A 26026-nucleotide genomic window follows, 5' to 3' on the forward strand; every position below is an offset into this window, starting at 1 on the left:
ATCTCTTCGAGCTAAGATCACAGATATCTCATCGAAAATATGATTGAAGTCAGTTCATTGACATTTCTGGAAATTCAGAAAAAGTAGATGGGTCTGTGCCTAGGGGCACGAATGGAAGCTTGACGTAGGACCGCTAGTGGACGGAACAAATATGTTGATCATTTAGTTCATTCCGTTTTTTGAATTGATGGACCTAAATAATTTTGACGTAGGACTACGTCTGTGATTTCTATATGGGGGTACAGTTTGTGAAATTATGAAAGATTTTGAACGTTAATAACTCAGCTACCCCTGGACAAATTTCAATCATTTTATCACCAATCGATCAGAAATATTTCTACGCATCTGTTAAAATTAAGACTTTATAATTTTTCAAAATGTCACTATTGGAAATTGCACGAATGTGCAACTGTTGGTATGAAAATTAAAATTATCACCGATTGCCTGCGAAAAGCGATTTCCCTAACACAGATTTCAAAGTTGAATTCCATCCGGTCTCACCAAATGGTGTATATTTCATCACCGCGATGTGAGTGGTGGCGTTCTCCAGTACACAACGAAAGGCTGCCTGCAAGCAGCGAGCTGCAGCCAACATGAGCATCCATAGAAGGAGGGAGAAACCGCAGCGCTATTGATCAGAATCAGTAGCTCTTCGTCAGGCGCTGTGGGCAATCTATTTCAAGTGCGTTATAAAGGGTGATACCATAGAGGTAACTCTAAGACCACTGGGTCCCGAAGAAAATCATTATTATTTTTGGCTCACTCAGTACCAGAACAACGGTCCCAAGCAGTCCCAAGCTATTTCACTCACCCCTGCATGTTCTGCATGAATCCACACACCCCTGATGTTATCTGTCAAACTTTCATAGCGAATCAAAACAAACATAGTGTAGTAATAGAATTTCAACTAGAATAGGGTACGTTAATCGTTTGCTTGGGACCAATAGGCTACTAAAGTGGTGAGCCAATTTAAAATCGTTAGTTTCGTATTGATTGTTGGTGATACGGTCAAAATTTGGTCAAGGGAAAACGCGTGTAAATCGGTGAAATCGTTTATTTAAAAAATCATATTAAATTTCTTTTTCAAGTTCAATTATTATAAAATTCAGGAAAAATATTCAGTTAGGCTTCCGCTTTTCCAAATCCGAATTGCCGGGCCTTACGCTTGACCCCTGCCAACAGATTTTGTACAGCCACCTTGTCCACCTTCTTCGCCGCAGAAAGCCAGTTTGCCTTGAACTGCTGCTCGCCCTTAGCAGTTTTTTTGGTCTTCTTTAGGTTCCGCTTGACAATAGTCCAGTATTTCTCAATTGGGCGGAGCTCTGGCGTGTTGGGAGGGTTCTTGTCCTTGGGAACCACCTGCACGTTGTTGGCGGCGTACCACTCCATGGCCTTTTTACCGTAATGGCAAGATGCCAAATCCGGCCAAAACAGTACAGAACAACCGTGTTTCTTCAGGAAAGGCAGCAGACGTTTATTCAAACACTCTTTCACGTAAATTTCTTGGTTAACAGTCCCGGAAGCTATGAAAATGCTGCTTTTCAAGCCACAGGTACAGATGGCTTGCCAAACCAGATATTTCTTTGCGAACTTTGACAGTTTCATGTGCTTGAAAACATCTGCTACCTTTCCCCTTCCTTTTGCCGTATAAAACTCCTGTCCCGGAAGCTGCTTGTAGTCGGCTTTGACGTAGGTTTCGTCGTCCATTACCACGCAGTCAAACTTCGTCAGCATCGTCGTGTACAGCCTCCGGGATCGCGCTTTGGCCGTCGTATTTTGTTTATCATCGTGATTTGGAGTCACTACCTTCTTGTAAGTCGATAGTCCGGCTCGTCTTTTGGCTCGATGCACGGTTGTAGACGATACACCCAGCTTATTTGCGGCATCTCGGAGAGAGAGGTTAGGGTTTCGCTTGAAACTACCGGCAACTCTCTTTGTCGTCTCAGTGGCTTCCGGTTTTCGATTTCCCCCCGATCCAGACTTCCTGGCTGTCGACAAACGTTCCCCAAACACTTTAATTACATTTGTAACGGTTGATTTGGCAACTTTTAGCGATTTTGCCAACTTTGCGTGCGAGTAGCTCGGATTTTCGCGATGCGCGAGCAAAATTTTGATACGCTGCTCTTCTTGCTTGGACGGCATTTTGACAACTGAAGAGTGAATTCCAAAATCAAAATAGGAGCAACATTCTACACACACACCTTCAAAATGAGGGGTGTTCAGGTTTTTTAAATGCAAAATTGAAAGAAATACGTCAAGTTGATATTGACCAAATTTTGACCGTACCACCCTTTACTAAAGAGTATAAACAGAACGAATCCCGCTCAAATCCCAATTCCTACACAAAACACAAGCTCTTGCTGTAGTTAACAAATAAGATTTATTATATAAGACAAATAATCCTTTCTTCCTTTTGAGTAGGTACGAGCACCTAACCAAATCCCAATTTCATGTCTGATTTTTAGCTTTTTTTTTAATGTGGCCCTCAGTATAGAAATTAAAGACGTAGTCAAAATTTTGGACTTCAAGAATGGTCATAGGAATCAACCTTCAACGTTCTGTGTTGGGAAAGGTCTGTACTCCATAAACATTATGAAAACTTCTATTAAGAATGTCCTCGGCTAGAAATTGCTGATATCTCATTTACGTTGGTCTCAGAATCATATTTCTGGAAATCATCGGAACTTTCGTTCATGATTTTGTGTTGGGAAAGTTTAGTTCTGTTATTGATATCTCATCTCAAATATCATTGAAGATTATCTATTCATAATTCCCATCCAGATTTGAGAAATGGTCAAAGTAACCAAGTTGCAAGGTTCTGTGCCGGAAAAGTTCAGTTTTTTTTTAATAAATGCATAAGTAACAATTTTGATTTTATGAGGGTTCTGTAAACCATTATTTAGACTTGTAGAATGCTATAAAACCGCGACTCAAGCTAGAGTGATGCTAAAATTAATATTTGTACACTATGATTCAAAGTATTTTTCAATTTAGTAGTGCTCGTGAGTGCTCCACACGTCACAAGTCCAGAACCATATTTTGATGGAATTGGACGTGTTATTCTGCTCTAAAATCGCTTACTTTACAAGTCAACCTTCGTCAAATTGATGGCAAATTGTCTTGGAATCTCAAGGAAACGTACTCATGTTCCAATCACTGCAATAAATGCTGCCAAAAGTCTAGCACGGGACAAGGTTTAAGTAAAAATCCATTCCCGTACCAGTTATTATCAAGCCAACATCGAATGCTTAGTATTTGAAAACGTGACTGGAACGATTACAACTTCACAAATGTCTACAACCAATTTGAAATTCCCAAGCTAGCAGACCCTGAAATCTATAATCCAGATAAAGTGGATATGCTGATCGGAGCAAAACTGTTATTCATGAGGGGACGGAGTAGGGGTCAGGTCTATGTCCACGCTTGTCCACGGAGGGAGAAAAAGGAGTTAAAATCATGCTTTTTCTGTCCACGTGGTATATGGATGGCTCCTCATTGATTCTAGTCATTCTTGTATAGGCTCGATCTTATCTTGTTTTGGGAAAAGATGTTTCGAATTCCGTGAAGTTCGGAGAGAGGAGCTACTTCCCTTGTTCGTCCCTCGCCCTGTGTCCAAGGACTGGCGAGAACTGTACGAAGGTACCGGTGAGGAGTTTACGTCCACACAGACGGGGCCTCGACTGCTCCGCGGCCAGACCAAAGAAGTATTTAGTTCGTCGAGCAGGGACTGATAATTCTTTGACAAAAGGCCGATGAACGAAAGGTCGAAGGATAAAAGGTCAAATGGATAAAAGGTCGATGCACAAAAGGTCAAAGAACTAAAAGTCGTATGAACAAATGGTCAAATGGACAAAACGTTGAATGGACAGAGGCTTGAATGAACAAAACGTTTAAGGGACAAAACACCGAATGGACAGAAGGTCAAATGGACAAATAAGTAAATTAGAAGGTACGAAATGTTGGATACAAGAAGATTGAAATGGACGAGAGGTTGAATGGAAAAATAGTTGAAATGAACTTTCAAGCACTTTAAGTTAAGAGATTTTCATGGCCATTATGGCATTTTTAAAGATATTCTAGACCATATTGGAAATTTTGCCATTAAGCGATTGTGAGGCTATTTTTAAAGATGTTTGCCATTTTTGTTGTCATACTACTTTGTTGTTTAAGGGTTGCCGTCAAACGGAGTAAAGTTGATAATGCGGGTAACTTTGGTAAAATATAATGATTGAATTTACACTCTACCAATTTCCGAATTGGAAACATTACTTCCTTATTCTAGCCTATGGTATTTCTTTTGATATCGTATATATTTTTTTATATAGTATATGTTACATTTTTTAGCCTGCATGAAAAAGCACTCAAACCATCACTTATGAAATGTATTTCCGATATAGCCATCACACATTGAATGTTGTCTTCTTATTGTTTATAATGTTTTCTGATTGTATACTCATTGAAAGTTTCACTTTTCTTGAACTAAATTGTTTGAGTTTTACGCATATTTTTCTACATTCATCGAGCATTATCAAAGTAACCCCAAATCAAACTACTGATGATCAGTCACAAGACTGAAGAAAAAGTACAAATGCAATAACTTCCGTTAAACATATTAGTAGTAAACTGAATCTAGGATCCTCAGTACTGGTTTTAAAATAATAATAAATGGAAAGTATTCATTGATGTAGAAAATATTTAGGATACACTTAAAAAAAAAAATATCAATGTTACTCCGTTTTTTTGAAACGGCGCCGGTGGTGTAGTGGTAAGCGTGATTACCTCTCACCCCAGCAGGCCTGGGTTCAATCCCAGTCGGCGCCACCGGGATGTTCTGAGGCATAACATCTCCGATCACGCCTTCCTTCGGATGGGAAGTAAAGCCGTTGGTCCCCGGTTCATGAGTTGATGGGTCGATAGGTAGGGTCCAGGTGTCGGAGCTGCCTTCCTGGCACGTCGGTAGCATTGGTGCTCAGCACGGAAAACAAGATCGACGGAAAAAACAAACCAAAGGGAAAAAAATACTCCGTTTTACGGTGAAAATTCCTAGAGAAGTGTGAATGATCCATAAAAAATATCACTATGATCCATATTTTAAGTAATATTTAGCAACACAATTGCGAAAATGTACCGCTAAATTTCTAAGGAATAAGCTTTGAAATTGTACGAATTACTCATACAAATTTTGCAAGCGATCCAAAAAACGTTCACCAAAGAACCATAAACTAATGAGTAAGCAAAATCGGTCGCTCCTAAGCCACCGAGCTCCTTTCATCACAACGAACCATTACGACTAACGATCGCTTAAGCCTGGCAACATGAAGCTAAAGGGTGATACGGTCAAAATTTGGTCAATATCAACTTGACGTATTTCTTTCAATTTTGCATTTAAAAAACCTGAACACCCCTCATTTTGAAGGTGTGTGTGTGTAGAATGTTGCTCCTATTTTGATTTTGGAATTCACTCTTCAGTTGTCAAAATACCGTCCAAGTAAGAAGAGCAGCGTATCAAAATTTTGCTCGCGCATCGCGAAAATCCGAGCTACTCGCACGCAAAGTTGGCAAAATCGCTAAAAGTTGCCAAATCAACCGTTACAAATGTAATTAAAGTGTTTGGGGAACGTTTGTCGATAGCCAGGAAGTCTGGATCGGGGGGAAATCGAAAACCGGAAGCCGCTGAGACGACAAAGAGAGTTGCCGGTAGTTTCAAGCGAAACCCTAACCTCTCTCTCCGAGATGCCGCAAATAAGCTGGGTGTATCGTCTACAACCGTGCATCGAGACAAAAAACGAGCCGGACTATCGACATACAAGAAGGTAGTGACTCCAAATCGCGATGATAAACAAAATACGACGGCCAAAGCGCGATCCCGGAGGCTGTACACGACGATGCTGACGAAGTTTGACTGCGTGGTAATGGACGACGAAACCTACGTCAAAGCCGACTACAAGCAGCTTCCGGGACAGGAGTTTTATACGGCAAAAGGAAGGGGAAAGGTAGCAGATGTTTTCAAGCACATGAAACTGTCAAAGTTCGCAAAGAAATATCTGGTTTGGCAAGCCATCTGTACCTGTGGCTTGAAAAGCAGCATTTTCATAGCTTCCGGGACTGTCAACCAAGAAATTCACGTGAAAGAGTGTTTGAATAAACGTCTGCTGCCTTTCCTGAAGAAACACGGTTGTTCCGTACTGTTTTGGCCGGATTTGGCATCTTGCCATTACGGTAAAAAAGGCCATGGAGGTGGTTCCCAAGGACAAGAACCCTCCCAACACGCCAGAGCTCCGCCCAATTGAGAAATACTGGGCTATTTTTTTTTTTTTTGTTTATTAATTTATTTGGTAAGGCTCAACCGAATTAACTTTACAGAGCCGAGGATTCTTGGTCACTATACAATACATCTTAAAAATATAGTCAAAAGGTACAACACAATAAACACTTTATCTTCCGCTATCCAAAAAGCCTCCTCCATCAGAACTGGAGCCGCTTCCAGTAGTTTCATTGTATGGCAAATTGTTGTATGCCAACGAGGGTCAGAGCGCGTCCATTGCAGCAATGGACGCAAAACGTGGTCAGCACTCACACACTCATCACGAAACGGTTGCTTTCCAAAGTCGACGACGCATCGACCGAAAGAACTGCTGATGAAGAACAATGAGGAGGACCACACAATGGTTGCTGCCGAGAAAACAGCCGATCGCGTAGCACACATCGAGAGTGGTCTGCTTTTGTCGACAGCCGAGTGAACACTGAAAATACTGGGCTATTGTCAAGCGGAACCTAAAGAAGACCAAAAAAAAACTGCTAAGGGCGAGCAGCAGTTCAAGGCAAACTGGCTTTCTGCGGCGAAGAAGGTGGACAAGGTGGCTGTACAAAATCTGATGGCAGGGGTCAAGCGTAAGGCCCGGCAATTCGGATTTGGAAAAGCGGAAGCCTAACTGAATATTTTTCCTGAATTTTATACTAATTGAACTTGAAAAAGAAATTTAATTTGATTTTTTAAATAAACGATTTCACCGATTTACACGCGTTTTCCCTTGACCAAATTTTGACCGTATCACCCTTTATTCAAATGGAATCGATGTTTCTCGAGTACTCATCATATTTTTTTTTTCGTTTTTATACAGGATGTTTGGTTCCTTAGTGCAAATAATTTAAGAGGTGATAGAAGATCATATATGAAGTAGAAAATTGTTTTACGCATATGATCAAATCTCAAATATTACTGAGTTATTGAACTTTTTCTGTTTTGGTCTATGCTTGCCATAAATTGGCTCTAATTTGAAAACATTTCGTACAAAACTTTTGCCAACATTGGACAGCTTGGTAAATTACCTACTTAATAGTGTCATTTTTATTTTACGTAAGCTGCATTTAGACACATTTTAGGGATAAACGAGTCTGAAATTTGTGTTTTCCTACGGGTTTTGCAAAATTTGATAAAGCATGGTTGATTTCAGTGAGAAAGTTACATATTTTTTTTTTTTAAGGCTGAAAACCGAAAAACACCTCAATTGAAAAAAAATATCATAATGTGGAAAATTATTTATTCCCCAAGATTGAATTAGATTGTAAAATTATATTCCATAATTTAGATAATTTTTTGAAGTGTGAAAATTTAAATGTTTTAACTGTCACAGAATTTCAAATTTTGAACACTAAAGAGCGAGTGAGTAATTGGACCGAATGTTAAACAGTAATAGAATAAACTCAGAAATTTTGGTATTAGAAAACTATAGAACTCTTCTGAAATTCCATTCCGTATAGGACTTTTGAGATTACGGACAAAGATTTTTTATGAAAATCAAGAGAGACGTTGAGACTTAATAAGCCAGTTATTCCCATAACTAAACTTTTCGAAATATCAAACTTTGAAAATTCTCAAATAACAAATAAAATTTAAGACCTAAGATAGCAAAAAAAACGTGACTCTTGCACTAAAATTTAACTTAAGAATTGTACCACTCAACACTAAGCTTTTGAAGAAATGCCTAGAAAATTATAATCAGAATGCCAAATGAGTTTTGGGGAGAATTTAAGTCCTCTTCAATTCTCTCTCTTTACAAGATAATCTCTAAGAATTATTCTAAACGAATTCAGAGGACAATACCAAAGAAATGTGAAATTGAGTTGCTGGTAATTTTGAGAAGCATTTCAGGAAAACTGTAGGGAAAACCATAGGTGAATCCCAAGGTACTTCAGAAGAGATTTTTTTAAGATTATGGGCAGAAGACCAAAGAATTCTGAAGCAACTCTGAAGAATTTTCTGATAGCATTCTAAAGGAATGTGGGAGGAGAATTCATAGTGATTTAACCATACTACGAACTTAATTATGATATGGAAACAGTTCTGACACAACTCCTAATGATCCCTTAGGGCTTATAAAATGTCTAAAATGTTAATCAATCATTAAATTAATTAAAAATATTTCTAATGAGAATTCTCAGAGAATGTCGATAATAATTCCAAGAGAATCTAATGCTGTAGATAACTGAAAATAAAACGTGGCTGAATTTCAAACTGTAGATTGTTTTAAGGAAATTCATACAACAATTCGTAGAAATTTTGAAAGAATTCCAGGAGATTTCCAATAGAGATTCAAAGAGGAGATACCACAGCGAATTAAGATTTGTTTTGTTTATTAATTTATTTGATAGGGCTCAACCGAGTTAACTTTACATAGTCGAGGATTCTTGTTCACTATACAATACATCTTCAAACTATAGTCAAAAGGTACAACACAATAAACATTTTATCTTCCGCTATCCAAAAAGTCTCCTCCACCAGAACGGGAGCCGCTTCCAGTGGTTTCATTGTATGGCAAATTCACCAACGAGCGTCAGAGTGCTTCCATTGCAGCAATGGACGCAAAACGTGGTCAGCACTCACAAATTCATCGCGAAACGGTTGCTTTCGAAAGTCGACGACGCATCGACTGAAAGAACTGCCGATGAAAAACAATGTGGAGAATCACACAATGGTTGCTGCCGAGTAAACAGACGGTTGCGTGACACACATTGAGAGTGGTCTGCTTCTGTCGACACCCGAGTTAACACTGAATTTAGATTATTATTTCCAAAAAAATCTGAGTAGCGTTCCAGAAGATTCTGACTTAGAACAACATTTGAAGATAGTTAAAGTTGACAAAAAATTACGTTGCATATTAGTAGGATGATATGAATGTTGTGATTAATCCCCCTAAAAGTGAGATGAAACATATATGTTTTATCAAAGTCGAGATAGAGATATAACGTCTTTTGAAAAGTTATACCAAAAATTATTACAAACAAGTTTGCTCTAGACATAAAAGTCGTATATTTCACCTAAATCGAGATAGAGAGGGTTGTTTGAGGACGGACCACAAAAAACCCGTTTTTACCAAAACACATATTATCTTTTATTTTAGGTCTTCATTATGTTTAACAAAGTTGTTCGTCAAATTAAAATACACAACTTTCTAGATCAGACTATAACTGCATCATTAGAATACGATGAGTTATTGAGACATTTTCTACAATTTTCCTCATACTTTGGACTTGATGCAGATAGGTGCAGATAAAATCAAATTTATCTAAAACTACATAAAAAGAGCTTTAAAATGGAAGTAAACTCGTCCGTCCACGACCGTCTGCTGGGGAGTTGTGTTCAGTCTTGTAAGCGGTCACGGTAGTCGACACATTTTCTGTGATAATTGACTGCCTTTGCCTCCGACACTTGCAAAACAAGCTATCATAGTACAGTACCAAACTAAAATGTCATATGACAGGGTCTGTCATACGACACTGTCGCCGAAGACCGTCACGAATGTATGTATTTTAGTTTTTCTCATAATAAGAGCTACTGATGGTGTGCTTGCGTGAATTCTGAAAATAGCAAGCAATGATGTCCTGGTAATAATATTTCTGATCAGATATGGTTTGATTTACACCAAATTGAGGAATTACAACGAAATCACACATGTCATATGATAGCTATTTTGATAATTTTCTTTTAGCTCGAATGTTATTCTACCGCTCGTGTTGTGTGAGAGAGACGACGGTAGAGCATGAGTGTTCGAATACAAACAGACTGTCGCGCACGACAACGAAGCGAGTGTCAAAAAGTCGAATCTGTCCAAGTCTTTCGTTCAGAGAGCTAAGGACTGGGATGAACTGCATACGTACAAAGTGCAGATGGCTCCAAATCGTGACGAACGGCAAAATACGGTGGGAAAGCCACGGGCCCGGAAACTGTACACCCAGATTCTGACGAAGCCTCATTGTCTTATCATGGATGATGAGACTTACGTCAAGGCGGACTTCTATTCAGAAGCGTCTGCTACAGAAGCGTCTGATTCCTTTGTTGAAGCAACACGAGGGCCCTACGATCTTTAACCGGATTTAGCTTCGATTTCTGACGAGAGTGTTGAGTTCAAAGCAAATTTTGAACATAATGTAAAAGGAATTTATTTGTCAAAAAAGTAGAATAGGAATTTTAAGAAGGATTCTGCCAAACTTCTCTAAAATATTTTTTTAAGAAGCTTTTTTTAGGATCATTAAAAGCTTCTTCTAGAAGTTTATTTTAGATGCTTATTCTAGACTCTTGCCCGTCGTTCCGTTTTCCTGACTAAAAAAATAACACGGGCAGGACAGCAAATCAAGCTTGACGGATCAAAATTAAAAAAAATATTGTCGAAAACATTAATCATTTATGCCTAATATATGGATCATTCTTATATTTTTTTAAACGCAAACTTGATTTTCTATGGATCGATTTCATAAGTTTCTGGTTCATTGTTGAACATTTTATGGATCATTTGCAGTATGCTTATGGGTAATTCGTACAATTTTAAAGTTCATTCTTTAGAAATTGAGCGGTACATTTTTACAATTGTGTTGCTAACTTTCTTATAAAACATGGATCATAGTGACATTTTTTATGGATCATTCTCACTTTTTTAGGGATTTTAACCGGGGTTGTAAAGACTCATTTGTGTGATTTTTAAGAAATATTTTTCAATTTTTTATGGGTCGTTTCATCAATTTTAAAGGTGCATACTAAAGGCTGCCGTTTTATGATTCTCATGTGTTTTCAGACCATTTTTGCACATTTGAAGCCTTTTTTTGGACTAACTTGGGTAAAAGCTCAACTTTTTTTTATTTAAGAATTTTAACTTGTTGAATTTTACTTTGCAATTTTGGCGTTTTCAATGCCTCTTTTTTAGTTTCAGGCAATTTTGTAGTTTGAAGGCTTTGGTTTGGTTTTGGTTTTGGTTTTAAGGTCACTTTGACTTTGCAACATGTGTGTTTAATACCGGTGGATCACGAGCTTATGGAATTTCTCAAAGTGAGTCACAATCAGCAATAGTTTGAGAATCACTGTTCTAGGAGATTGTGATACGACTACGTTCTGAGCAACGATAGCAATTGCTCATATTCAGAGAAAGTCAGTCGCTTGCATAGCAACTCGCATTGTGCCCACCTTCCCACTTACGCCACCCACTGTGCTCGCGGTTTAGCTTTATAACTTATATCCTACAACGAAAAGTAAGCAATGGATGTTTAAAAAAATAAATCACCACAGAACATAGGGTAAGGTGCGATAATACGCACTACGGTGTAATATGACCTATAGGGTTTGTATGTGTGTTTATCGAAACAAATTCAAAGCTATTTCACACCGAAATTACTTGGTGAACTACTGAGCCATATTGTTTGGAAAACTGATCTCTGATGGCTCTGATGGTCATATTACCCCTTGACGCGTATTACACTCAGTTACCCCAATTTCTTCCAACCACCATGGGCGTGCGAAAGTTCAGGATACCGACGAAAACCATGCCGCTAACTTTTCTCGCTTTCATTCGATCGAAACATACGCATACACACACACAAACAGACCGGAGACTTTTAAGCTTGGTTGTTGGTTTCCGGCTCGGCTGGCTGACTTTCTCGACAGCAACAACCAAGCTTAATAAACTAAAAATCTTTATTAGCAAAGTTTGCTCTCCGTATGAAGCCGGCGAGACGCCTGGGCCTTGGTGAACCATTATTGTCTGTTGCTTCCCATAGTTCACTGCCAGCACAGCTCCACTCAGTACAACTGACGAAATCCGATGGTAGATAGGTTGCGATTAATGCGAGTGGGTAGATATGAGTCAAGTGAGGAAGAGGATGAAGCCGTGGGATGAGAAATGAATGATGATGAACAAGTTCCACCACTCCCTTGCTGAGCTTTCCAGGGCGCGGGGGTGTTTGTGACTTGCGATAGGGATGGCGGTGACGGCGGTTCCGTCTCGTATGGAACTTGCCTTGTTAGCATTTGGGGAAAAAAGCAGCAGAAGACGAAAGTAAATTTAACGGTAAACTAACCAGGAAATACAACGAACTCATAACCCAGGTAGATTGAAAAGCTGTCATAAACCAAAAACCGAGGAAAAATTGTGGAACCAACTTTCAGAGTTTGAACTTAATACAAATAAAGGAGGAAGAAAAGGCTTGTAGGAACTGAAACTGGAACAAGTGTTTAGAACGAACACACACAAATTGCAACAGAGAGAGAGATGAAGAGAAAGAAAATGAGTGAGTAAGTGAGTGAGATAGAGAGAGAGTTGGCGAAATGCAAACAGCCCTGAAAGAATGCCGCTTCCGGTTTTGGTCATTCAACCACGGTACGGAAACGGATTCTGATGTTTCGGATTTCCTCCCGAAATGGGGTTCGTGGTTGTTGTTTTATAAATACGGTATCCTAAAACAAAAAAACTTCGCGTCGGTTGGGAATTGAAAATTCTCACCAACATATGTACTTCTATGTTCAAACGGGGGAGGTGGGCTGAATAAAGGGCGGTCAAGTATAGTGGGGAACACTTACCAACGCAGGGATTATGGTTAACAACGCTAAATATTTTATCACATCTGCGCTTCATGTGGTTGTTCGGACAGATACACCCGAACATCGGCGATAATCGGAGATTAGTCCATGCTTCGTAGCACAATTCTCTGCACGGTCGTGGCACAGTTGATGTTGTAGTTGTAGATGTAGTTGTTGATCCGGAAGTTTGTTGTTGGTCGCGCGTACAGACAGATGGAAGAAAACAAGAAGACGAATGGCTTTGGTGAGATAACTCGGTTTTCGGTGCACAATCCCGATGCTGTTGGGGTTTTGTGGAATAGCTCCACAAAGTTGCCGTTCGGGGAAGGGCGGTATTTTCGTTCGGTTCGGTTACACTGCTTTCTTTATCATGCGGTTTACCGTTTCGGTTCTGGTGGTTTCATGGGTCTGCAACGGTGGGTGGTTGTGGGAGTGAGTTCTTCCGTTTGCTATGCTACGAGTGAACACTCAACTTTTTGGATTTTTTTTTTGGTTCGGTTCAGTAGAATGTCAGATACACGCTGAGATCATTAAACTTGAATCGACCGAAACCAGATAAACTCTAAATGTGATAGAGAAGAAATAGCTCAAATCCCCTCAAAGGAATGCGCATTTGATTAGTATTGTCGCATTAATGACCCTTCGCTCAATTTCAACTTCTGTTCAATTTTCACACCGCCGTACTCTAACGTAACTATCAGTCTATCCTCTTCAAAACTTTATCTAGCTAATAAATTATCACACTAAAGCTTTGTGTTGATATTAGAGCACTTTAGAGCAAGATACTAAAATGCATTTTTTTAGAATATCATAATTAGCAATTTGGCAAAGTTTGGTAGACATCGGTGAAATCAGTGCTGTTAATTTTCATATCACTCGATTGAAGATGAACTAATTCAACCATTCAATCAATTCTGTGAAAACAAATTCTCGCATGCCCATCATTTGAAGAGCTCCTTTCGCATTCGAGTCTCATCGTCACTGTCAATTGAGTCACTCGCTATCATTTGATATTCGACAGTGAAGTATGGAAGAAACCCATCAAAATGGTACCGAACAGACAAGTCGCCCCGATGTTGCATAAATGTAAGGCAAATTTAAGGTTGTTGTCGACCCAATGTTGGGTTGATGTGGGGTCTATTTTGGGTTTATGTCGGGTTAATATCGGATCAACATCGGGTTGAGGTTTGGTAGAAGTCAGGTTAGTGTCGGGTTGGCTTAGCGTTTTCGTCGGAATGTCGACCAGAGCTCCGTTTATGTGTAGGTTACACTCAATTGAATGATTTTTTTTTCCTTGATTTGTTTTCCGTCGATCTTGTTTTTCGTGCTGAGCACCACTGCTTCCGACGCCAGGGAGTCAGCTCCCACCCTTGGACCCTACCTATCGATCCATTAACTAATGAACCGGGGACCAACGGCTTTATTTCCCTTGCGAAGGAAGCCGTGATCAGAGATGTAATGCCTCAGAACATCCCGGCGGCACCGATTGGGATTGCACCCAGGCCTGCTGCGGTGAAAGGTAATCACGTTCACCACTACACCACCGGCGCCGCTACTTAATTGAATGATATCAAGCGTTTCTCAAATGAGAATGAACGATGCCTTCATCAAATGACTATCACCCACTTAAGCAACTGATTCGAAGGAGGTCCCCTTTGATAGCGGATAGCTGCTTTTCTCAGAATTTAAAAAAAGTCCAGACAATTTCACAGAAGTCCAAAAAACTTGAGAAAAAATGTGGGAACATTACAAAAAAGTAAGAGATGGTATCCAGGACACCACCGTAGGTTTGCCGTAGGATTAAGTGCACGGTATCAATATTCGGCGACTGTGTTAGGGAAAGCATTTTTCTCACCACGGAAACGCCTCGTTTTCTGATGATAAATTATGCATTTTCGTGCACACTACGCACGGAATTTTTGTTTTATTAAATGGATAATAAATAACATCAATCTTATAAATTTGAGATTGTTTTGCTGCTTTCCAGCGTTCTGGAGAAAACCTTGCAATAATTCGAAGTGTTTCTGGTTAATTTACAAGGCCATTGCGAGAATTTGTATGCACCACTTCAATACTATTACGCTTTTGGCCACAAACGTTTGGTTGCTGGGTACATTATCCAAAAGCCTTTGGGGGTGATGTGGCTGGCAGCAAGTTGAGCAAACGTTCAATGGAAATTAACTCATAAGCAACAATAATTTATGGTGGTCCTGAAAAGAACCCTTTTGTCGAGATGGTTGAGTAATGCTGAGGGTGTTCAACACAGATGTGGCTGGCAAGCTGTTAGTTGTTTGGAATGAGTGTGACGCGCTTGGCATAGATGACCCACAGCGATTCACGAAGAGCTACTGATTCAGATCAGTAGCGGTGCGCCTTCTTCCTCCGTCTTCGGTGAATGGTCACTCATGTGGTCTGCAGCTCGCTGCTTGCGGGCAGCCTTTTGTTGTGTACTGAATAACAATGTTCAACGGCACGCACCGAAAGTACTGCTGATGACGACAGACCGGACATCACCACACACGGTGATTGAATAAGCACCGTTCGGCGATACCGGATGGAATTCGATTTTGCAATCTGTACGCTTTTTACAAGCAATAGTGACCTATTGAAAATTGATAAAGTGTTAATTTTAGTAGATTTGTAGAAACATTTCCAATTTATTGGCTTGTTTAGAATTAAGATCCATCCGCTATTGAAAGAGTTATAAGTGGTCAAACCATGGCCACTTTTCGTAACGCGGTCAATTTTGGTTTTTTTTCAAATTGCACCCTCAATATGTTGCCGAAAGACGTAATCCTACGTCAAAAGGTCCACAAGGTTAAGGAAGCTTACAGATCTTTAGAGCAGTTCCGATTTCTTCAGGGAAGTTCCGAGAACTTAACGATAGTCTGAACTTTTGGGGTGGTTTAAAGACCTCCAAGGGTGAGTTGAGAATTTTAGAAAACATCAGAAAGAAACAGGAATTTAATAGAAGACCAGGGAACAGGGAACCTAATGAAAGTTATAAGATGTTGGGGGACAGTTTCGATAACTTCTGGGCATGATTATTGCGAGTACTTCAGGAAAGCTCCAAGAGCATCAGGAAACATAAAAATACCTCAGAGTAGATCCAATAACTTCAAGTAATTTGCAAGAGCTTTATAGCAGTTCCGAGAACCTCAACAAATTTGGAACATCAAGATAATGTGGGTTTAGCGGCACCGGTGGTGTAGTGGTAAGCGTGACAACCTCTCACCTCAAAGGGTCTTGGTTCAATCACAGTCGGCGCCGTTGGGATTTTCTGAGGCATAACATCTTTGATCACGCCTTCCTTGGAAAGGGAAGTTTGGTCCCCGGCCCATGAGTTGATGGGTTGATTGGTAGGGTCCTGGTGCGGGAACTGCCTTCCTGGCGTTGGTGGCATTAGTACTCAGTATGGGAAATAAGATCGACGGAAAACAAATCAAAGGGAAGTGCAAACAAACTCAGGGAAGTTTAGAGATTTTGAAGAATGAAGAGAGTAAAGCTCAGATCTTTAGTGTAGTTACAATAACTTCAGGGAACCCATAGTTACAACAACTCCTGGAAAACCTTCTCTTTCAGGGTAGCAAAGATCTTATAGAAATAGTTTCTATAAATTTAGGGCAGTTCCATGAATTTCTATAACATTTCTAGAACATCACTGACAATTTTGGAACCGCGTAAATTATAGGGATTAATAATTTCAGGAAAATCTACCCTAGGGAAGTCCTGATCATTTCAAGGATGTCCAAAGAACTCCAAAGAAGTTAAGAAAGCTTCAGAAAAGGCTAGGAAACTTCACAGAAGCCCAGCGAACTTAAAAAATAGTCCCGAGAATCCCTGACAAATTACGGGACATAAAAAGAAGTTCCATGAGTTCCTGAAAAATAACGGAAGCGTCAGAAAATATTGGTATTGGAAAAATCGCGACAGCTTAAGAGAAGGTCCCAAGACATCTAGTAAATTTGGGAAACTTCTGAAAAATTCACGGAAGTTCAAAAAAGTTTGGCTAATTTGGTTAGCATACATCAGGGAAGATCAAAAAAACTTCAAGACAGTGCTATTAACCAATTGAGGGAGCTCTTAGGAATATTTTAGATTTTTTGTTTTCATAATAAAAATGTCTTTGGGTTTTTTAATCGTCCGGAAATTCAGATCTTGATGATCTACAGACCCAACCAGGTATTGAAGTCTGTCTTTATTTATGAACCAACAGAGCTTTATTTGGAATATGCATGAGCAATTCCATGAAAAAAAGTACATCTGAAAAAAAAATGCTCAGATTTCGCTCAAACCTTTTAAATTTGTTACTTAATGATACATTTTAGGCTTGTATTTTTAATTTCCTCTTAAGAGTGCACCTTCCTGGGTAAGGGTGGTCCAAAATATCGACAATTTGGCTATACACCACGCATTGAAAATTCATAACTTTTTAACTACTGGAGCGATTTCTGATCCTTATTCAGCAAATGAAAGGTGCCTAAAAGGGCAATCTAGAAAAAAAAGCTCAAGTTCAAATGAGTTTGAATATACTTAAAAAAAAAAATTCTAATTTATTTCACAGTACCGAGACTATGTCAGGTTGCTCAACCCCAAATTTTGGATCAGGTCAAAATTTTCTCCTGCTCGGATAGAGACAGACTACAATACCTCCTTGAGTCTGTAGATCATGAAGATGGGAACTTCCAGACGATTAAAAGACACAATGACAATTTATTATATACAAAATAAATCTTAAATATTAGCGTCTCAAGTCTAAATTTGCATAGATTTCAAAATTTAATTAGCTCTAAAACATAATTTCTCAATCTTTTTCTTCACAATAAATTGCATTTTGTCGGGAATTTAAGGAAGTTTTTGAATCCATCTGAAAACATTTGGATCAATACATGGTTCCGAAGCTATTCCAGTTCCCGTTGGGGTCATTTTTGGTCGGAATTCGCCTTTACTGTTCTGTAATAAGGATATATACGATGAACGTTATATTTTTTCTCTCAAAAGATGTAATCCCGGGAATGTTCCGGTACCCCCGGGGAAGTGGCCAATTCTCAACAAGAACCAAAACCTATCGTGCGACATATCAAACTTCATGATTTTACAAATCTTGGCCAGTAATGGCCTGATTTAGAGTCCATGGTCACATTAGCCCTCCCGGCCATGTTCCGGTGCCCCCGGGGAAGTGGCCAATTCCCGGCAAGAAGCAAAACACATCGTGTGACAAATCAAACCTCATGACTTTACAAATTTTGGCCGGTAATGGCCTTAATGAGAGTGGACGGTCACACTAGCCCTCCCGGGAATATTCCAGTGCCCCCGGGGAAGTGGCATATTTTCAACAAAAACCAAAACCCATCATGCGGCAAATCAAACTTCATGATTTGACGAATTTTGGCCGGTAATGGCCGTATTGATAGTCGACGGTCACACTAGCCCTTCCGGGAATTTTTCGGTGCCCCCAGGGAAGTGGCCAATTTTCCACAAGAACCAAAACCCATCGTTCGACAAATCAACTTCATGATTTCACAAATCTAGGCCGGTAATGGCCTTAATGAGAGTCCACGGACATACAACCCCTTTCGGGCATGTTCTGGTGTCCTCAGAAATATTACGTTCTCCCCGGAAAGTGGCCAATTCACGAAAAGAACCAAAACCCGTCGTGCGACATATCAAACTTCATGATTTTTCTTAACTCGGCGGGCAGCACATTGACAGTACCCTCGGGGAAGTGATTAATTTTCAACAAGAATTTTAAAACACGCATGTTAATGGCCTTATTGACAGTCAAATGTCACAGTAGCTCCGTCGGGCATGTTTCGGCCAATTTTCGACAAGAACCAAAACCCGTCGTGCAATATATCAAACTTCATGGTTTTTCAAAACTCGGCCGGTAATGACCTTATTGAAACTCCACAGTCATATTGACCTTCCCGGATATGCTGCGGTGCCCTCGGGGAAGTGATAAATCCTAAGCTGGCACTAAAACCTGTCGAGCAACACTTCAAGCTTCATAATTTTTTCAGCTCTCGACCAGTAATGGTCTAATTGAGAGTTAACGGTCATAATCGCCATCTCGGGCATGTCGCAGTGCCCCCGGAAATATACCAGTGTCCCAAGAAAATTATTAATTCTTGATCTGAACCAAAACCCGCCATACATCAAACTTCAAGATTTAACGTAACCCTGTCAATTTTGGTTGAGAGTCCACGATCACATTGGGGCTCTCGCACATATTCCGAGGAATTGGACAATTCCCGATTAGAACCACAACCATATATATAACATTTTATGCTGGTAATTGTATTATAAAGAGATCACGATCACATTGCCCTTCCCGGACATATTCCGTTGTCCCCGGATAAGTGCCTGAATCTCGACAAGAACCAAAACCCTTGGTGCGACATACCAAACTTCATGATTTTGCCGAACTCGGCCTATATTGGCCTTATTTAGAGTCCAAATATCTCGATTGAGTTGATGCTAGTTGGGTCACCCGGCAAAAATAACCATACAATTACCATAAAATAACATAAAATCTCAACAAAATATTCTGCCAACAATGGATCCTACTGTATGTAAATCATACAAGTAAATTTAAAATATTGTTATTACAATAGATCTACAATAGGTTCCATAGAGCATGAATTTTCAAAAATAGAAAAACTATAAAATTTATTTACATTTACCATAGATTCTATTGTGGAAACTATAAATTCTATGGTTATTTTATCGTTGAGACAAATACAATTTATTTTAAGTACAATAAATTAGGCCGGAACAAATACCAAGTTTTTCTTTTGTCAACCCCCCCCCCCCCCCCCCTTCAAAACTTTTGAATATCACCAAGGGGGAAAAAAATAAAACTTTCAGTGTATATTTATTTTTTGCAAATTCATTTGGGTATGGATACTCGCTTTACTAGATTTTATTATGTTCTTGTTGTTGTATAATCAACTAATTCTTTTAAAGAATTTTCACATTAATTGGTACTTGACCAGTACGACATGACAGGTATTTGAAATCGGATCAGCCGGTTTCAGTTGTTGAAAGCGGATTTCATCGAACATCATTCCTAATCTTGTTTGGCAACTCACTAGGTAAGCCGCCTTCAATCTGATCGATTCCTCTTGTTCGTTGCACACATCTTCGTCTTGTTCCAGTCGGATCACTACCAAGAACCATTTTAATTGGGTCGTTATCCGACATTATTACGATATGCTCAGCCCACCGTAGTTGTCAGATTTTTGCATTCGATCTAAATTTCTTAACTTAGAAACCTTCTGCAATGATACTTAATGATTCACTTCTTTTCTACAGTGATTCAACAATTTCCGAGCTAAATTCAATCTTTTCAAAATTGGTTTAAAATTTTAAGAAGTGAGACCAAATCAGAAGCGATTCAGGAAAGTCCTAACTGAGGTGACACTTTTCAAAGCCGATTCAAAACTGAGTTTGAACTTTTTTGAAGTGAGTTCAAACTTTCGAATAAGTCATCAATATTTTTCTAACTGAGCCTAAACTTTTCTGTTATGTTATTCAATCCTTTTTAAGTTGTCAAAGCTTTCCTGAAGTAATTCAACATATACCGAATCCAAGCTTTAAATAATTAGTGCTTTTTCTGAAGTCATTAGCTGATTAATCCTTTTCCTAAATGAATCCAGGTTTCCTGCATGATTCAACTTTTTCCGAACTGAAACTAGTCAAAACGGGTTTGATATTTTCCTAAGTGAGCTACAGATTTTTGTTAACTGCTTTGGCATTTGGCAAGGACACAATCTTGCTTAGTGAAAGTGTAGAAAGTTTTCCGAAGTAAACCGACAATTTTTTTAGCCTTAATTTTCCAAATGGTGTCCAACCTTTTCTGAAGTGGTTCAAAACCTACCTTACGGAGTCCAAACTTTTCTGTTGAGTGATTGAATTATATTGAATGTTAGTCTGAGCTTTCCTGAAGTGATTTACCTAACTTTTAACGTTCCGATTCCGCTCCTTTAGCTCCCTTCATCGTTCTTGTGAGATTCACATCCTTTGAAAATAAGGCTGAGATTTTAAAGAATGGACTTTCGTGTGTTCATACCTGATGTAAGATTTTTTTTTTATGTAAGCACAATTGCTGAGAAAACTGGGTTTACATTCACAAAAAGTACGTATTTTTATAGAAATTTGGATTTGATCAGCCAAGACGGATTTTGGCTCCGTCCCACACTGGGGCAGATCAGTGATTTTCTCGGAAAAAATTAATAACTTTTGAACAAAGCATTCAATCAGAATACTGTCTTCGGTAAAGTTGTTTGTAGTAGTTAAGCGCTTCTTCTGAATAAATTAATTAGTTCGCAACTTGGTCGTAGAGATGGCGCGCGAATCTAACTTTTGAATAAAGCATCCTAGACGTATGGTGTTTTCAACAATTAGTGATGGTAAATTTTTTGAAGTATGCACATTTTTTTAGAAAACTGGGTTTGATTCTCAAAAGTACGTATTTTTATAGAAATTGGGGTTTTTTGTGAAGCCAAGTTGAATTTCGGAGTGGATTTTACCGAATTGCTGAATCCATACGTTATTTCATAGAAATTAGGTTTTTCAGTTCTGCTAAATTGCATTTTGATTCATATCTTTGACAAATAGGCTTGTATTTTTTAGAATGGACCTTGTTGAATCCATACGTGAAGGTTGAACCGGGTGTGTAATTCGAAAAGGTTTTTTCGTTTTTCTTTTCTGCTAAGTTGGATTTTGATACTGTCCTTTGAAAGTTATGCTTAGATTTTATAGAGTTGACCTTGCTGAATTCATATGTGATGATTATTTTTTAAGCACATACAAAGCCAGGTTTAAATTGACAGAACTACGTATTTTTGTTAAAATTTGGTTTTTATGTTCAGTCAAGATGGATTTTGGCTCCTTCCTTTGGATCTTACGCTTGGATTTTGTTGAATAGACCTTCCTGAATCCATACGTCTAGTTAGATTTTTTGAAGCACAAACAATTGTTGTGAAACCTGAGTTATATTTGGGTAGGGAGGAAGTATCGAAAACAACGTTTTTTTTTTTCATAAGAACTGTTAAGTTTGTGGTATTCCACTTGATGGTTTATCCGGAGTTTATCAATACCCAAAAATCAATTTCTTTGATCCTATTCATCTACATTATTGAAAGAATACAAAAACTTATGCGCGAAATGTCTTGTTGATAACTCGAGTGTTACACATAATAAAGTCAACATTTGTGGCATTAGTGTAAAAAATCACGGCTTCAAAGAAGTAGGGTAACCAACTTGAATAAGGCTAAAGCGAAGGCTAAGAAAAGATGTTATCGTTTGAAATATAAGGTTTAGATATAATGTAAAACGTTTTATTTATTTTTTGTTTATTTTTTATCCTCCCCCCCCCCCCTCGACTGGTGCGAGCCTCGAGTGACAAAAGAAAAACTTGTGATTTGTTCCGGCCTTATATTGTATGGCTACATTACATTTCATTGTACCTGTACCGTTCTTTTTTTTACCGGCAGACCTTGCGTAATTGATATCACATGCTTGCAACATGAAAGCGCCAAGATGACAAACAATAAATGTCCTCCTCCTTCTATTAGTCCACAAAGGTAATTAATAATACCATTACGGGCCTAGATTTGTAAAATCATGAAGTTTGATATGTCGCACGATGGGTTTTGGCTCTTGTTGAGAATTGGCCACCTCCCCGGGGGTACCGGAATATTCCCGAGAGGGCTAGTGAGACCGTGGACCCTTAATAAGGCCATTACCGGCCAATATTTGTAAAATCCTGATATGTCGCACGATGGGTTTTGGTTCTTGTTGAAAATATGCCACTTCCCCGGGGGCACCGGAACATGCCCGTGAGGTCTAATGTGACCGTGGACTCTCAATAAGGCCATTACCGCCTAAGATTTGTAAACTCATGATGTTTGATATGTCGCACGATGGGTTTTGGTTCTTGTCGAGCATTGACCACTTCCCCTGGGGCACTGGAACATGCCCGGGAGGTCTAATGTGACCGTGGACTCTCAGTAAGGCCATTACCGGCCAATATTTGTAAAATTCTGAAGTTTGATATGTCTCACGATGGGTTTTGGCTCTTGTCGAGCATTGACCACTTCCCCGGGGGCACCGGAACATGCCTGGGAGGTATAATGTGACCGTGGACTCTCAATAAGGCCATTACCGGCTAAGATTTGTAAACTCATGAAGTTTGATATGTCGCACGATAGGTTTTGGTTCTTTATGAGCATTGACCACTTCCCCGGGGGCATCGGAACATGCCCGGGAGGTATAATGTGACCGTGGGCTGTCAATAAGGCCATTACCGGCTAAGATTTGTAAACTCATGAAGTTTGATATGTCGCACGATGGGTTTTGGTTCTTGTCGAGCATTGACCACTTCCCCGTGGGCACCGGAACATGCCCGGGAGTTCTAATGTGACCGTGGACTCTCAATAGGGCCATTACCGGCCAATATTTGTAAAATTCTGAAGTTTGATATGTCTCATGATGGGTTTTCGTTCTTGATGAGCATTGACCACTTCCCCGGGGCACCGGAACATGCCCGGGAGGTCTAATGTGACCGTGGACTCTCAATAAGGCCATTACCGGCTAAGATTTGTAAACTCATGAAGTTTGATATGTCGCACGATGGGTTTTGGTTCTTGTTAAGCATTGACCACTTCCCCGGGGGCACCGGAACATGCCCGGGAGGTCTAATGTGACCGTGGTCTCTCAATAAGGCCATTGCCGGCCAATATTTGTAAAATCATGAATTTTAATGTGTCGCACGATGGGTTTTGGTTCTTGACGAGCATTGACCACTTCCTCTGGGGCACCGGAACATGCCCGGGAGGTCTAATGCGACCGTGAACTCTCAATAAGGCCATTACCGGCCAAGATATGTAAAATCATGAAGTTTGATATGTCGCACGATGGGTTTTGATTCTTGTCGAGCATTGACCACTTCCCCGGGGGCACCGGAACATGCCCGGGAGGGCTAGTGTGACCGTCAACTCTCATTAAGGCCATTACCGGCCAAGATTTGTAAAATCATGAAGTTTGATATGTCGCACGATAGGTTTTAGTTCCAGTTGAGAATTGGCCACTCCCCCGGGGCACCGGAACATTTCCGGACTTCCAAATGTGATTGTGGACCGTCGGTATAGCGGCCATTGGTCCAATTACATTATTTGAGAGAGAAAACATAACGTTCATCGTGTGTATACTTATTACAGAACAGTAAAGCCGAATGCCGACCAAAAGTGACCCCAACGGGAACCGGAACAACTTCAGAACCATGTATTGATCCAAATGTTTTCAGATGGATTCAAAAACTTCAATAAATTCCCTACAAAATGCAATTTATTGTGAAGAAAAAGATTGAGAAATTATCTTTGAGAGCTAATTGTATTTTGAAATCTATGCAAATTTAGACGTTAGACACGCAAAGGTTAAAAGCTTCCTCAATTGGTTAATAGTACTTGCTTGAAGTTCTTTGATCGTCCCTGAAGTACGGTAACGGAATTTTCCACACTTTCTTGAATTTCCTTGATTTTTTTTTGAAATTTCACTAATTTACTAGATGTCCTCGAACCTTCTCGTAAGTGGTCTCGATTTTCCCAATATTCATGAATCTCTTCTGACGCTCCCGTTAATTTTCTGGAACTCTCGGAACTTCTCTTTAGTGGCCGTAATTTTACTGGAATGCTCGGAGCTTCTTTGAAATTTGCTGGACTTCTGAGAAGTTTTCCAACATTTTTTGAAGCTTTCTTGGTGTTCATTGAAATTATCAGGACATTCCTGAAGTTAATTTTTCTGAAATTATTAATCCATATAATTTAAGCGGTTCCAAAATTATCAGTGAAGTTCTATAAATGTTATTGAAATTCATGGAACAAATGGCCACCCAAGTAACATTGCAGGTTTTATCGCAGTTTTATAGCATTCTACAAGTCTAAATCATGGTCTACAGAACCCTCATAAAACCAAAATTGTTACTTGGGCAGACACCGGTAAATTTAGAGAGCATCCAGAAAAAGTCGAGTGGTCTTTGTGGGGTGGTTAGTTCTGAGAACTGTAAGTTCAAAGAACCTTAAGAACAAGTCAAGTCAATGAAGCCTCCAGGATAAGTAAAAAAAGACTTCCAGTAAAAGTTCAAAAAGTTAGGACTTTCTAAATTAGTTAAAAATAACAATTTCAAAAAGCTCAGAGTTCTTCAGATCAAAGCTACAATACATTCACGACAAGTCAAGCAGACTTCTGTGAGAATTAGAGAGTATTTCTAATGTAAGTTTAAAGAAAATAAACACTCTAGGACAAGCTCAGAGCAAGTCTAGAGGGCTCATAACAGTTCTAGAGAGTTTTCAGTATCAGTCCAGAGCATGTTTACGAACTTACAGAATATGTTCACGACGCTCTAATCTTGTAGGTCATGCCCTAAGGATTTTTCGGCTTAGTGCAAAGGACTTTTAGGAAAATCCTCAGAACTTCCTAGTCAAATATTGAGCACTACCAAGAAAAGTGGGTTGCTCTAACCCACTTCGTAAAATGATTAGATCAATCCATTACTATTGCCACATCATCAAGCGCTGTTAACCAGTTCTCTCAATTATCTACTTGATTCCCTTGCCCACCTATAGGATAATTCACCATCGACAAGAAGCTTATTTTCAGCATCCTACGTTCGTTTTACCTCATTCTTAGCAAAGCCGATGAAACTTCGGCACCGGAAAGCTCTACCTCGCAGCCCATCTCGATGATTTATGGCCGTCTGATCGATCAAACATAAAAGGATTAAAATCGATATTAATTACGGATAATTCCACCGAAACCCACACTTTCCTCACTCGTCTGCATGCCTTTCATCGGTTCGGTGCGATGGAAAACCCAACGGGGTTGGTGGATCCGATGTTTGCCGTGTGATTGGCGTTAAATTTCACGCTCAAGGGCAAAAGTAAATGCGGTTACTCCTGGCTTCCACCCATGTCTATTCCTTCCCCTACGAGAGATCAAGTGCTTAATGATGAGCCGGTTCTCCCACCGTCACCATTGACTCTCCGATAGGGACAACGTGAGCATCCAGTGTCAGTATCGAAATCCACCCGAACAAATTGAAACGAGAGATGTGGTGGGAAATGGGCAGACAGGGCGCCGGCATTATCGGCTATCTCCGGTGCAACTCACCAAGCGATTCGA

General features: G+C 39.6%; 1 protein-coding gene across 4 annotated transcripts in view; it reads right to left on the reverse strand.

Annotated features, from left to right (window-relative positions):
- Nucleotides 1–26026, reverse strand: part of Gfrl (Glial cell line-derived neurotrophic family receptor-like) — a 933561-nt gene that overhangs the window by 139619 nt on the left and 767916 nt on the right. For all 4 annotated transcript variants that reach the window (XM_065235011.1, XM_065235009.1, XM_065235012.1 and 1 more), the window contains exon 6: nucleotides 12845–12972. In XM_065235011.1, coding sequence (XP_065091083.1) covers nucleotides 12845–12972 — 128 coding nt within the window. The remainder of the gene's footprint in view (nucleotides 1–12844; nucleotides 12973–26026) is intronic.

The sequence above is a fragment of the Ochlerotatus camptorhynchus genome, unplaced genomic scaffold, assembly GCF_037179485.1.
Source record: "Ochlerotatus camptorhynchus isolate MF236.1 unplaced genomic scaffold, CSIRO-AGI_Acam_v1.1 ptg000457l, whole genome shotgun sequence".
Taxonomy (NCBI): Eukaryota; Metazoa; Arthropoda; class Insecta; order Diptera; family Culicidae; genus Ochlerotatus; species Ochlerotatus camptorhynchus.